General features: G+C 43.5%; 1 protein-coding gene across 2 annotated transcripts in view; it reads left to right on the plus strand.

Moving 5' to 3' along the window:
- Positions 1–15586, plus strand: part of zfr (zinc finger RNA binding protein) — a gene marked incomplete at its 5' end in the record, with an annotated part of 88214 nt that overhangs the window by 42685 nt on the left and 29943 nt on the right. For both annotated transcript variants that reach the window (XM_080532252.1, XM_080532253.1), the window contains 7 exons: positions 1656–1868; positions 6488–6806; positions 10360–10550; positions 10643–10762; positions 11056–11201; positions 11931–12093; positions 14534–14736. In XM_080532252.1, coding sequence (XP_080388378.1) covers positions 1656–1868; positions 6488–6806; positions 10360–10550; positions 10643–10762; positions 11056–11201; positions 11931–12093; positions 14534–14736 — 1355 coding nt within the window. The remainder of the gene's footprint in view (positions 1–1655; positions 1869–6487; positions 6807–10359; positions 10551–10642; positions 10763–11055; positions 11202–11930; positions 12094–14533; positions 14737–15586) is intronic.

A 15586-nucleotide genomic window follows, 5' to 3' on the forward strand; every position in this document is an offset into this window, starting at 1 on the left:
GTGTCGAAAGATGACACAGTTGCACTATGTAGTACGTGCACCGGTGAAGTAATGCGAGGAGGATGCCGTGTCAAATCTTATAACACCACCAATTTGATCACTCATTTAAGGAACAAACATCCAGAGGTTTACAAAGAATATGAGAGAAAAGCAGAAGAAGTGGAAAACACCAACCGCGGCAGCTGCAGTTGGGAGCCCAATACAACAAGCACTTGATAAAACGAAGCCATTTGCCAAGTGTAACGTTTTGAAATAAATCATCCAACACATTGATCTCAGTTTGATCTTTAGTGAACGTTTCCAGGCTTACATGTCAATTCCTGCTATCATGGCTAAATTAGCACAACAACTAAACCACTCGCGCTGCTTCTCTATCTATCATAACAAGTGTGTCTTGCTCTAGAGGAGTAAAACATATAGCGCCCTCTGTAGGTCGGAACTAAACATTACCAACTCACTGAATAGAATGAACATAATGTCGACTGTGAACCATAGACATTACACCAAGGACAGCGCAAAGGCTAAGTCAATTTCAAGCAAGATAATGGAGATGATCGCTCTTGATGACACTGATAATAAATTGCAGTAAACACTGTATTATAGGGCTTTTCCAAATATGTTGTAATAAAGAAATTACTTAAAATGTGCAGTGTTTGCATGTATTTTTCAGTATGTACAAATTAATATTATCATAGAATTGTTTTTATACCGAATATCGATATCGGTCATCGGCCAGAACAGCAATATTAATATCGGATATCAATATCGGCCACAATTTTCACATCGGTGCATCCCTACTCGCAGTGGTTCGAATCCCCGGTGTCCACGAAGTGTCCCTGAGCAAGGCGCTGAACCCCTAATTGCTCCGGGGGGTCGTTTTCAATGGCTGGGACCCCTGGCCTAGACGCCCCCTCTAGAGCATGCATGCGTTTGGTTGTACTCTGTGGAATGACAAACTTTGAATCTCTTTCCCCTTTTCCTTTCCATTGTCGGGTTCCTGTTCTACTTTTCATGTCTCAGTTATTGCTCTCTCCATGGAATGTTGTGTATGAAGTACTGAGTAAAGTGCTGTCGTGGTGGTGGTAGTGCATTTCTTTTACAAAGTCATCAATTCCAGTGATTTATTGATATTATTGCTCACCAGACCCTTCTCCTCTCATAGAGTAAGAGTGGGAGAATCTTCCACCGGAACATACTTTATGTAAATGTAGTTTATATTCCGCTCGGGACCTCCCATGAATTACCCGCATCTGTGCCGTTTCATCTGACGAGGTGAGCTCCTGTGATGCCACATGGAGGATCTGAAGATGTTGTTGAGTCTGCTCCATTTCAGGATTTACATTCAATTACACCTGTGTCCACTACAGTTGCTTTGTTAGTGGATATTACATTCTGAAACGGGAGGTCAGAGAATAGCATGACGTTAATGAGGTATGGCTTTAGGAAACGTGTGATTGGCTCGGTTCAGGGTTCCCTCCCTATAGGCCAGACTTGTTGTAATTGTTTTCCCTGGGTATTGCATGCCAGCAATAGCCAGGAGACGAGGTTAGTTTTCTGAGATGTTTTGGTGAGAGCCTCCCAGCAGCAGCATAATGACCTAGTCAGGATCTAAGGCCTGTTCTCCGCTCCTCTGCCTCCTCTCCCTCCTCTCCTAGACGTATAAGGAGCACCTGGAGGGGCAGAAGCACAAGAAGAAGGAGGCAGCTCTGAAGGTGTCCCAGAGCAGCAGCACCAGCAGCAGCGGCGGGGGCAGCGGTGCCGGCTCGGCCCGCGGCACCCAGAACCAGCTCCGCTGTGAGCTCTGCGACGTGTCCTGTACCGGCGCCGACGCCTACGCTGCACACATACGAGGGGCCAAGCACCAGAAGGTAGGAGGGACGACTGTGTCGGTGGTTAAACACTAGTGAACGTACACTTAGGGATGGGACGATTATCGTGTTTATCGTTAATCGCAATAAAAACACCCGCGATAACTTTATCGTGGAGAATTTTAATTAGTTGAATAATCGTCATAATCGTTTTTTTTATTTTTTTATTTTTTTATTATTATTTTTAAATGACTGGACTTTTTAAATAGGCACTACATTTTATAAACACTGCTTTGTCTGACTGGTGGTCCCCAGCTGATGACCCAGTTAGGCCCACATAGGTGTTCAGTGAGGTGTCACAGCACACCTGTTCTAAAGGCACTGTTGGAGGTGAGTCAGGCAGCAATGCCCAGCAGGAGTACCATCACCTGTATCATGATTTGATCTGTCTGTTTTTATTGTATGTATTAATGTATGTGACCTATGTGTATTTTTTATTTTTTTTTTATTTTTATTGAGTTTCACAGAGACATGTACACAACAGGACATAACAACAACAACTAGTATCCGTGGGGGAGGTTATTGTCCCATTAATAGTAGAAAACTAGTTTTGCACTTTGTTATGCAGTACATTGTCCATAAACAATAACAGAAAATGTTCTTTCTCTTTTTTTTTTTTTTTTTACAAACTAACAAACAAAAAACAAAGACAAACAAAACAAAAAAACAGGGGGGGGAGGAGGCCATGTCACATATCAGAAATAAACAGAAAAGAAAATGACAACAAATGCCATAATATATGGGGGGATCACCCCCATCGGAGACAGCATCCATGTCTTACAGTCCTAAACAGCGGCAGCACAACACCAGCACAGTAAATAATATTGTGACCCATACATTGTAGATCTGTTACACATTAGTCTTGTGTACTTTCTTGAGTGTAATCCACCAAACCTTTCATTACAATGGCAGCCAGTCTGGTACCAATATAATCTAAGAACGGAGACCAAATCTTATAGAATGTCTTTATCTTACACTTAGGCCTATGTCAGATATTCCATAGGAATCATATCAAAAATTACCTTGTGCCATCCAGCTATTGTAGGCGGTTTGCAGTCTATCCATTTCAGCAATATATTTTTCCTTGCACAAAAAGTGAGGATACACAGAAGTCTTTTGGAATGCATACTTTTAAGTTGTTTGTCTGGCAACCCAAACAATAGACACATGGGGTCCTTATCCAATGTAACATCTAGAATTAGATGAATTTTATCCACTATACCTTTCCAGTAATCATCTATATATCTACAAGTCCAAACACAATGAACAAAGCTCCCAACCTCGGTAATACACTTTGTACACATTTCCGATTTGTTATGATCAATTTTATGTCTAAGTTGGGGAGTAATCTGCAAACGTTGTAGTAGTCTAAATTGCGTTTCCTTTTATTTTTGTCAAGATGTTTTTAAAATGATGTTAATGTTATTAACATGATTCAATAAAAATACAACAAAATCTAAGTTAAAGTGATTACTTACTTTTTTTTTTAATTCTCGCGATAATATCGTGGATCGCGATTATTTTGCCCACGATAATCGTGACATGACATTTTCTAATCGTCCCACCCCTACGTACACTACACTAGTAGTGTTTTACATGTGAACACAAGAGATTTTAATCAATGAAGATTGTGCCAGATGTAGAGAATTGTGTGTAGTGTATTGCAAAACGTGTGGTTTGGAACTGTAAAATTAGTCAAAAGTAGGAAATGTGTTTGTATTTGTGCAGAATTGGAAAGTTCCTGTGTTTGTGTAAGCAATTGAGAAAACATTGGTTACTAGGTTGGTTTCCATTTTTTTATGCTGTTAAACCATTCCCCAAATAAAACCCCGGTTTTCGGTTAAACCGCGGGATTCCGAATGACATTGTTGTAGGGCTGACGGAGCCGCAAATTTGGAATGATGGAACCCTGTCCGACCTGAATACATTCATGTCCTTTCTGCCAACCTGAATACATTCATGTCCAACACCGGAAGCACAGTCACAACACAAGCTTGTTCACCTTTTCAGTCTTCAGCAGGGCAGCTTTGCCTGCTGTGCTGAACATGTGCTCTGAAGGTGAGCTTATGGCACACGTGCACAAGTACTTTCGGGCCTCCCAGTGGGTTACAGCAGCCAAGATAGCGACGTAATTTTGAAGTATTTCCGTCTTTGGCTATCACCTTGTTCATGCCTCGTCAACATTTGCTGGTTCGCCTTTGTTATTCGGTCGGAAACCGAAATGCGTCCATATTGCTTTTTTTTTTTATAGACCAACTCGCTTGCACTCGCACGAATCCCCTAATTCTCCTTTCTGAGGAGAAGCTGTCACGTGACATGTCTTTTTAGACAGGTAATTTGACAAATGACATTGTTTATGAAGATCACTTGCATAGCATCTTCAACCGCACACTCTTAAGGTGCTTATTATATATCAATTTCTGACGTTGTGATATGTTACACATAATAATGTCAAATTATGATTGACAATTTGTTTTGCTATTTTCAGGGACCCCGGGTTTATGGTCTAACCATAAAACCGTGCAACCCTAAATGTCACATCTGTTGATGTCTTTAGTGGTAGTATATAGTATAGGGTTAGGGTAGTATAGGTGTTGGTAGAAGGTTTGGCCTGAGCCTTTTTTCCAGAGTAATTTCACACACTGAACAGTTCCTTCATGTTCACCGTGTAATGAACACAGTTACATGGCTGCTAGTGCTGTCTAAATGCTCTGACTCCACTAGCACTGTCTAAATCCTCTGACTCCACTAGCGCTGTCTAAATGCTCTGACTCCACTAGCACTGTCTAAATCCTCTGACTCCACTAGCACTGTCTAAATCAGGGGTGGCCAACCAGTCGGAGACTAAGAGCCCCCAAAAGTAGTTGGGGTACCAGAAAGAGCCACATCATACATGCGGGCTCACAAAAGCTGTCACTCTCACTCACACACACACACACACACGCAATACATTTCCAATAGGCTATGAGACCAGTGTTGTCATTTCAGCAAAAGACATGGTATGGCCAGGTCTGAGTGGGGGGGTTGAGGGGGGGTTTCCCCCCTCGGTGGATTTTTTTTCTCCAAATAAGTTGCGCAATAGTCAATTTTGGTGAGTTGTTTCTATACAATTTACTTATATGACATTAAGGTAATGAATAAAGGAGACAACTACAGTATGTAGGTGGTAATCTACATCTTTCCTAGCAGGCAGACTGGTTCAATCTCCTTAGAAACAAAACATTACAGATTTAGCTATTCTCAACTCTAAATTAACTGCACTGTTAAAACGCTAGTATTGTGAGACCTCACCTGTGTCCCTGTACTTGTCTCTGCTGCCCTTTGACCAAAAAAGGTCATTATGTCCATTTTCCTTTTTTTCCCTGGCATATTTTTGTTACAGCTCACCTACTAAAAGTGAGACGATTGACAATATCAAAACATGCTTGCACACACATATAACTTACACACAAGTTAGTTTTACTGGCCCCAATTTGTTACAATTATTACTGAAATTATTGAGAATAGAGACATTGTTGACATGTAAACTAGCTGTTGTAATCTTTAATGTTCGCTAATTAGCTTGTTTGATTTAGCTTCACAATCGTAGGTCTGTTTTTTCACTAAAATAACATTAGAACATGTTTGACAGAACATGACATGAACTTGTTCATTAATATGTTACATTTGAACCAACAGTATTATGGCATTTATACAGTTTGTTTAACCCACCTGAATGAACGAGAATCATGGACAAGATTTTAACATTAACATTACTTGTTTATTGAGGAACCGATGTCCCGCTCCACCAGTGTTGCCAGATTGGGCTACTTTTGGTCACACTGGACGGGTGGATTCGGCAGCTTTTAGACTGGTTGGGCTAGAAATTGTCAATCCCGTCTGGCAACCCTGCGCTCCACTACAGCGTCTGGCTGGTGGGGTGAGATGGAGTCGGGAGGATCTTGAGTTACCGTTGTGTGGAGTGGATAAAATCACCAAAATGACACAATGTGTTTCAGATTACATTTTCTGGGGATTTTTTTTTAAGCCAGGAATGGCGAGTGCCATAGATTGCCATACCAAAACAACGTCTATCGAGACACGGAGAGTGAGCCACGCACTTTTAATGAATGGATTAAAGAGCCACATGCGGTGGCCACCCCTGGTCTAAATGCTCTGACTCCTCTAGCACTGTCTAAATGCTCTGACTCCACTAGCGCTGTCTAAATGCTCTGACTCCACTAGCACTGTCTAAATGCTCTGACTCCACTAGCGCTGTCTAAATGCTCTGACTCCACTAGCGCTGTCTAAATGCTCTGACTCCACTAGCGCTGTCTAAATGCTCTGACTCCACTAGCGCTGTCTAAATGCTCTGACTCCACTAGCGCTGTCTAAATGCTCTGACTCCACTAGCGCTGTCTAAATGCTCTGACTCCACTAGCACTGTCTAAATTCTCTGACTCCACTAGCACTGTCTAAATGCTCTGACTCCACTAGCGCTGTCTAAATGCTCTGACTCCTCTAGCGCTGTCTAAATGCTCTGACTCCTCTAGCACTGTCTAAATGCTCTGACTCCACTAGCACTGTCTAAATGCTCTGACTCCACTAGCACTGTCCAAATGTTCTGATTCTGTCTCTAGGTAGTGAAGCTCCACACCAAACTGGGCAAGCCCATACCCTCTACTGAGCCCAGCGTGGTCACCCAGACCCCCACCTCCACCACGGCTGCCCCCAGCAAGACCCCTGGCTCCACCCTGAGCAGCTCCAACACCACTGCCTCCTCCTCTGTGCCCTTCTCTTCTTCCTCCTCAGCCGCCCCAAACTCTGCCTACCTGAAGTCTGTCACGATCAGCAGCACCACGGCAGCTCTAGGCAAGAGCCCTGGCGCCAGCGCCATCTCCTCCGCCAGCTCCACCCCGGCCCTCAAGAAAGTCAACACCCCCAAGATCAACTTTGTTGGTAAGGGAGCTGTTATTCACATTTACATTTTTGGCATTTAGCAGACACCTTATTCCAAAGCGACTTACAATCGATACATTTGACTAAGTGAATCATCAATCCACCAGTCGTAGCAGGAAAGGTAATCTTTATTATTTTATTTTTTTATGATTAAAGTAGACACTGGAGAAACAGTACAAGGGGGTAGTAGAAATCTCAGGAGAAACAATATAGGGGGGGAAGCAGGTGTCTCTGGAGACACAATGCAGGGGGGTAGTAGATGTCTCAGGAGGAGCAGTTAAGGTGTAACCTGAAGAGATGAGTCTTCAGTCTCCGACGGAAGATGGGGAGTGACTCTCGACTCGTTCCAACGGCGGGGAGCCAGTATAGTGAAGAGACGCGACTGCCTAGGGCTCTTGCCTAGAGCTGCCGTGGTGCTGCTGATCGTGACAGATTTCAGGTAGTCAAATTTATTTTGTTGTAAGTCGCATTGGATAAAGGCGTCTGCTAAATACCAAATGTGAATATAATGTGGTATCTGATGGAATGCGATATATACATTGATTTTCATAAAACTTAGTAGTCTACAATCTATCCACTCGAAATTAACGCTTCTTAGCCATCTGAGACGTGTTGACCACACTGCACCATACACTGTTAGAGACATGTTTTCACCACACTGCACCATACACTGTTAGAGACATGTGTGCACCATACACTGTTAGAGACATGTGTGCACCATACACTGTTAGAGACATGTGTGCACCATACACTGTTAGAGACATGTGTGCACCATACACTGCAGTGTTTCCTCCAGGAATTTTTCCATTGGTGGCGGATAGGTCTGTCCGCGCACGCAGCGCGCGATTTTTTTTCGCGTGCACGCGCGCTCAAAACAACGAACTAATTTCAAACTAGAGGGAGGATGGCAAAAAAAAAAAAAAGCTACAAAAATCTTCCCAGAACCTGATTTGCACGACCAGCTGTCGCTGTAGGACACGTTCGATTGCAGTTATGCGTACGTTTGAGTTAGTCATCTCTAGGATTGTTGTTTGATATTAGCCTATACTTTCTCTTATCTGCATTTTGAGCAACTGTACAAGACCCAACAACACAACTCTGATACAGGACTAATGTTTACCTAGCTGCTATAGCTAACCCAACCCTGCTACAAGACCCAACAACACACCTCTGATACAGGACTAATGTTACCTAGCTGCTATAGCTAACCCTGCTACAAGACCCAACAACACAACTCTGATACAGGACTAATGTTACCTAGCTGCTATAGCTAACCCAACCCTGCTACAAGACCCAACAACACAACTCTGATACAGGACTAATGTTACCTAGGGCTGCAACGATTAGTCGACATAATCGACGACGTCGATCATAAAAACTCGTCGACGTGGAATTTTAGTGTCGACTAATCGTATTTTAAAAAAAAAAAAAAAAAATTTTTTTACGGGAGCCATGCAAGAATCAGCTGGGTAACTTTTAGCTAACGCTGTTAGCCAACTGGCTAACGTTATATTGTTAGGGTCGTAATGTTTATGTTAGCTTTACTGTTACATGTTGGAAAACAACGTCTCATGGACAGGGCTGTACATGCTATGAGCGTTTGTGCTATTAATTTATTTGCCCTGTGGCACGCGTGTGACAGACAGAGGCGCTTGTATGTAACGTTACGTAGCAGGGGTTTTCCATGTTGAAGCCAGGAGAACGCGAGATGAAATGAAGTGAGGGGTGGTCGCTATTAAAATACCAGGTAGTCATGGTGGATGATCATGAATGATGCTTGATAAGTGAATGCTATTTCAATTATGTTGAGTCCACCAGCGAGCTGTCTGTAAGATAAACAGCGCCAAGCGTAGCCTACTAACGTGAGCTGTCTGTAGTCTAGCCAGCAATGCTAGCTAGCCAATCAACTAGCTCTGTGAGCAGCTGTAGCTTGGCGTAACGTTAGGTTAGATAGCTAGTTAAGCCGGATTTATGCTTCTGCGTCGCCATTTACGCACAGCGAAAAGCCACACGACTAATCGGAAAAATAATCGACAGATTAGTTGACTACCAAAATAATCGTTAGTTGCAGCCCTAATGTTACCTAGCTGCTATAGCTAACCCTGCTACAAGACCCAACAACACAACTCTGATACAGGGCTAATGTTACCTAGCTGCTATAGCTAACCCTGCTACAAGACCCAACAACACAACTCTGATACAGGGCTAATGTTACCTAGCTGCTATAGCTAACCCAACCCTGCTACAAGACCCAACAACACAACTCTGATACAGGACTAATGTTACCTAGCTGCTATAGCTAACCCTGCTACAAGACCCAACAACACAACTCTGATACAGGACTAATGTTACCTAGCTGCTATAGACCCATTTGTACTAAACAACTACAACGTTGTATTGGACACATTTTTTTCGAACTAATCCACAGACAGCAGTCTTATTAACGGCCCGTGTGGAGGCGACCCAGCACAGTGGGGATATACACTATCAAGCCAAGCTCTACTGTCAATATTTGCGTGTGTGTGTGTGTTTTTTACTTTGAACGCAATTTCAATTGCAATGTCCCACCTACATCTCCTCTGTGGAAAACTCTAAAACTAAAACTCTAAAACTCTAACGCAGCAGTTATTGTGCTCGGCGATTTTAATCACACCAACAGAACTTCCCAATTACAAACAACAGGTGTCATGCCCCAGCAGAGGAGCTAACATACTAGACCACTGCTACGTTACTATCAACGAGGCTTACCGTTCGTTCCCGAGGGCACCGCTGGGAAGGTCCGACCATGCCATGCTGCTCCTCGTCCCGAAATATAGAGAGAAACTTAAATCCTGCAATACGACACCCAGCCATGCAGTTTCGTATCGCTCATAGCCACTGCTAGCTTCAGCAATGTTTGAAGTGTCTGGGACATCTTTTTTCTTGAAAAATCCATCCATCTGTCGCTGTTTTCGTTTAATTTTTCGAAGTTATTTAACGTGATATCTTATTTGTGCACCTAGCTAGCTAGATCAGCTTTTTGTATCTTTTAGATGGTACTACCGGTGACTTTTAGCCCGTTATTTGCGAGGAGAAAACACAGGCGCCCGAGCATTTCGGAAGGCAAGACTGCTGAGCGGGGATGGTTGAGTCTGCACGGTTCTCATGCCGGTTCACATTTAGACCAATCAGGAGTAGCCCTTGTGTCACGTCGTCAACTGAATGTTTAATGTCATTAATCTGATTTTGGATCAGCGGTTAGAGAGAGATGGGCGTGGATTTAGGTGCACTTTTAGTCAACATCCATTATAGCGCTGATCTAGGATCAGATATATTTTAATCAGCTAAAATGTTCAGAGGTGGATTTTTTTGTTTTTTTTTGTTTTTGTGGACTGAATCAATTCGTGGCGGAGGAAATTCATTCGTGGCGGCCCGCCACCAATAAATGCATATAGAGGAAACACTGCACTGTTAGAGACATGTGTGCACCATACACTGTTAGAGACGTGTTCACCACACTGCAGTCCGGAGGGAGCTGAGCTGACCTCATGGTTGTTGGATTCCCCCACCGCAGGGGGAAACAAGCTGCAGACCACGGGGAAGCCTGAGGAAGCCAAGGCGGAGGCGGCGGCCAAGCCTCCAGCACCTTCACTGGCCGCCCAGACGCTGGAGACCAAGACTGAGACCTCCGACTCCCTGTCTGCCTCCACCCTGGCCGCCCTGCAGAGTGACGTCCAGCCTGTTGGACATGACTATGTGGAGGAGGTACTTTCTGAACATTTCCACGTCGAAGGAGAATTCAGACTAGTTTCAGAGGCCATATTTGTGTGAAATTATTATTTTTACAATTTGTTTAGGTACGCAATGATGAAGGCAAGGTCATCCGGTTCCATTGCAAGCTATGTGAATGTAGCTTTAACGATCCCAATGCCAAGGAGATGCATCTGAAGGGAAGGAGACATCGCCTGCAGTATAAGGTTGGTTTTCTCTAACAGGCAGATCTGCAGAGTTATTCGAGGATGTTAAATGATGGGCGTGTATTTAGGCGCAGTAGATTTCGTGTTCGTGTTTTATTTTTATGTTTGTGTTTTTATTTAGAACCTTTTCGGTCAGCGCTGACACCTGTTGGCATTTGTAGTCTATTTGAACATGTTGTGCTCTCGACAACTATTGATGATGATTTTAATCCACGTTGGCTTTTAACAGCCTCTGTCGATTTGAGTTGTGTCATCTTTGTCTTTTTGGTATAATAATAATATTTCTGTTCCAGAAAAAGGTGAACCCAGAACTCCAGGTAGAGGTGAAGCCCAGTATCCGAGCTCGCAAGATTCAGGAGGAGAAGATGAGGAAGCAGATGCAGAAGGAGGAGTACTGGAGGAGGAGGGAGGAAGAGGAGCGCTGGAGAATGGAGATGAGGTATCTGACTTCCAAACCCCCCCCCCCCTTTACCCCATACCAGTCTTTATGGTATCTCTCTCTGAAAGGATCAGGGATGTGGAAGCATGGTAATACCTCTCCTAACCTAGGGGGACAGGCATCATACTGACGGCACGAGAGGCAACATGTAGTCAACTAGGGTGGGTCCTCCCATCAACCCAGTAGATGAACACATGGTCATAGCTGACCTGAGACACTGGAGCAGAGTTGATGCAGCAAGGCAGGTGGCAGGGAATCACCAACATTTGATTTACACCCATTCAGATCAGAAGATGAATAAAGTAGACTCCATGCTGCTCTCCCCTTTATAATCACAGTTGATTTAGGGGAGAGCGCCCTCTAGTGTTTAATTCTCAGGGTTCCCACGTGTCCTTGAAATCCTTGAAAGTTTGTGAATTTCAGAAATAGAAATCAGTCTTCAAAGTTTTTGAAAATATACATGGGAAGTGCTTGAATTGCCCTCTCTCTCTCAAAAAATAATATATATATATTTTAAAATGTTTTACTTAGCTCGTCAACTAGTTCTGTCTCAAACTATGCCGTGTTGGGTCCATTTGAGGGAATTGAGTCTTGAAAGTCCTTGAAAGGTTCTTGAAAGTCCTTGAAAGGTGCTTGAAAGGTGCTTGAATTTGATGTTTCAGAAGGTGTTGGAACCCTGAATTCTATCACATGCGTCCAGACCCCATCAGCCTGTGTTTTTGTTTCCAGGCGTTACGAAGAGGACATGTACTGGAGACGCATGGAGGAGGACCACCACTGGGACGACAGGCGTAGGATGCCAGACGGAGGGTACCCCCTGGGCCCCCCGGGACCCCCCGGACTGCTGGGGGTCCGGCCCGGCATGCCCATCCCTCAGCCGCAGGGACCTGTGGTAAGCGCTCACCATGTCCATTCTCTCACCCAGCTGTTCTTCTTTCCTACCGGCCTTCTGTCTTCTGTCACCAAGTGTGCTTACTGTTGCTACGTAAATGATAGAATGCACTCGTTGTATCGGTCTAGATGTTTGTTGTGTGCATAGTGTTTCCTCCAGGAATTTTTACATTAGTGGCGGATAGCCCTGTCCGCGCGATTTTTTTTCGCGTGCACACGCGCTCAAAACAACGACCTAATTTCAACCAAAACTAGAGGGAGGATGGCAAAAAAAAAAATATATATATACAGAATATTAACTTGTGACTGACAGTCACATACACACACACAAAGATCATCAGCTATAATATAATTAGTGTTGTTCCGATACCGATACTAGTATCGGCATGGCCACCGATACTTACAAAAATGCTGGTATCGGTATCGGCGAGTACTAACAAATAATAACTCCCGATACCACGTTGCGTTTTTCTCAGCTTGTCTGTAACCTGACACCGCCTTCCTAACACAGACATGCGCAGACATGCCCAGGCATGCTCCTCCCAGAGCAGCTGCTCTCAACCAATGGCGTGGCAGCTTTCGTTTTCACTTTTCACTATCGCGGAAAAACAAACACGCATGCTGTAGAGGTGTAGTGAGGAAAACATGTCGGCGGTTTGGAGATATTTCAAGGTGGATAGTCCGGTGTGTACAACGGCTAAATGCACAATTTGCGGTCTCAATGTGTCGAGGGGTGGCACTAAAGCTGCCAGTTTCAATACTAGCAACTTCATTAAGCATTTAAAGCTAAAACATATTAAAGAGCACGACGAGTTTCTGTCATCTACTGCAGCGACAGCGAGCAAGAGAACGGATGGAGCAAAACAACAAATGCTGAGTAGCGCATTCCATAAAAAGGACCAGTGGGACGCGACGAGTGAAATGGCAAGAAAGATGACTGAGAAAATGTCTGAAATGATTGTGCTCTGTGACCTGCCCCTCTCCTTTGTTGACAATGTGGGATTCCGCCTTTTTATGGCTCACGCGGTAAATGTGTAAATGCGGTACTCACGCGGTAAATGTTTACTTGCTGTTGCACTACTACTACGACTGTTTTATATCTTAAAGTTATTTTGTTTGTAAATGTTCACTTGCTGTTGCACTACTACTACGACTGTTTTATATCTTAAATGGATATTGCACTGATTGGCATCTGTGAGAGCCACATTTCAGGTTTTATAAGGGGTTGATTTTCTTGTCACCATACCAGGTAGACAATAAAAAAAAAGTTCTATAGCATTCACTCTCTGTTGGTATTTTTTCCTGTTTTAAAAAGGTTTTGAGCAGTGCCAGACTAAGTGTTAGCAATAATTTTACATCGAGGTGAGTATGCGGCTCCAAAAACTTTTTTTTTTTTTTTTTTTTTTCAAACGCCGTGGTATCGGATCGGTACTCGGTATCGGCAAGTACTGCACGGTCAGGTATCGGTATCGGTATCGGGATCAAAAAATGGTATCGGAACAACACTAAATATAATACGAAGTAGGCCTACATGAGCACAAAAGCGGCTAATGTTACTGATTAACTGTTTACTGTAGTGCCGAGAGACGGGAGTCGTAGGCGGCGTATCAAATGACAAAGCTAAACGTTTAATGAAGGACATGAACGATTGTCAACAACACACTCAAGCAGTAAATAGAACAGACTAAACAACTTGGGTACTACGCACTCAACTGCGGACGGAACAATACTCCCAACCCATAGTTCCGTGCGTGAATTATGTCAACCCACCACATTACACAAGTAATATCACAGTCAGATGGAGCATTCGGTAAACAGCTGAGTATCAGCTGAGTTAAAGAAAACAAACTCTTACCTTTGATGACACCCACATTAGCCCTGTTTTCCCGTACTTCTCCCGTGTGTCTCTTATTGTCCAAATGTTCTTTGTTATTTTTTTTTAGTGGACTGAATCAATTAGTGGCGGAGGAAATTCATTCGTGGCGGCCCGCCACCAATAAATGCATATAGAGGAAACACTGCTGTAGGTAGCAACAGCATCCTTGGCTGTACTTGCGTTTCAATGCAACTGTAGTCATGTTGGCACTATTGACTGGTTAAAACAGAAGCACCCTGATCTGAACTTATTCTGTAATTGCAACAACAACAAAAAAGAAAGACAAAAACCTTATTGCAACAGAAATGTATTTGATACATTTTCATCCTCACAAACATGACAACAGTTTTTCTTCTACGCAACGCTTGAGGAGGAGTGTGTGTCAAAACAACATTTATCCATGGTCTCACCAAGCCACAGTTTTTGTGGTATCTTTCCCATTAGAAGAATACAAATTGTTAAGATTTTGAGTTTTTTTCCGTATGTTAATTAAACGACCTAAATACTTTAAACAGGGAAAGATGATGATCATGTCTTAACTGTGTCGGACCCCTGTGTGTTGTAGCCTCCACGCCGACCCGATTCTTCAGACGACCGCTACGTCATGACCAAGCACGCGGCCATCTACCCCTCGGAGGACGAGCTCCAGGCCATCCAGAAGATTGTGTCCATCACGGAGCGCGCCCTCAAACTGGTGTCTGACATCATCACTGACCAAGAGAAGGTGCCGGAGGAGGAGAAGGATAAGAAGGAGATCCCTAAAGACCGGTTAGTGGTATGAGCTGTGGAGCCATGGAGGGATCATTTCTCTGGTATCTTATCTCACCATGGTCATTGGTCAGACAGTTTCATTTTCTTTTCTTTTTCAAGTTAAGACCTGACGGTTACCCTTTTTTTTGGTTTCTTTGATTTTAATTGAAACAAGCACCATTGTGTTACTTTGGTATGTAGAAAGGAAGTACCAGAAAGTAGGGGTGTACTGGCTGAGATTACTTCAACATACAAAAAAGTGCAGTGGGGTAAAAGAACGCATTACCGAACCGACCTGTACCGAAAATCTTTGGTATGAATGTGTACCATTACACCCCTACCAGAAAGATACCCGCTTCTTCAAGAATTTCAAGGTAGACTTCGCAACATGACACAGCCATGACGTAGCTGGACGATCTCTGGGAGAGAGAACTAGCTGACCTGAAGACCAGCCTTACTGATCACGCTGCACTGTCATGCTCGTGTGCTAATAGAATTACTAGTGAGTCTTGCTTCAGTGAAGTCATTCAACTTATTCGGGAAACGTCATATCACTTAAAGCTGCAAAGAGTACTTTGAAAATGGAACTGCAAGCAGCCGTGGCCGGGGTCTAAGCCATGGCACAGGTTCACCCAGCGTATTTCACAGGGTGCCAATTAGAATTTGAGAAACACTCATGATGTATTGTACATTTAAATTTTATACATTTACATTTTTGGCATTTAGCAGACGCCTTATTCCAAAGCGACTTACAATCGATACATTTGACTAAGCAAGTGAATCATCAATTCACCAGGAAGAGTGATCTAGCTCAGGCCAGGGGCCATTGGCAATCGTCGTGATAGAAAAAGAAGGAATGTTTTTATTT

The sequence above is a fragment of the Nansenia antarctica genome (assembly GCF_963989245.1).
Source record: "Nansenia antarctica genome assembly, chromosome: 5".
Lineage (NCBI taxonomy): Eukaryota > Metazoa > Chordata > Actinopteri > Argentiniformes > Microstomatidae > Nansenia > Nansenia antarctica.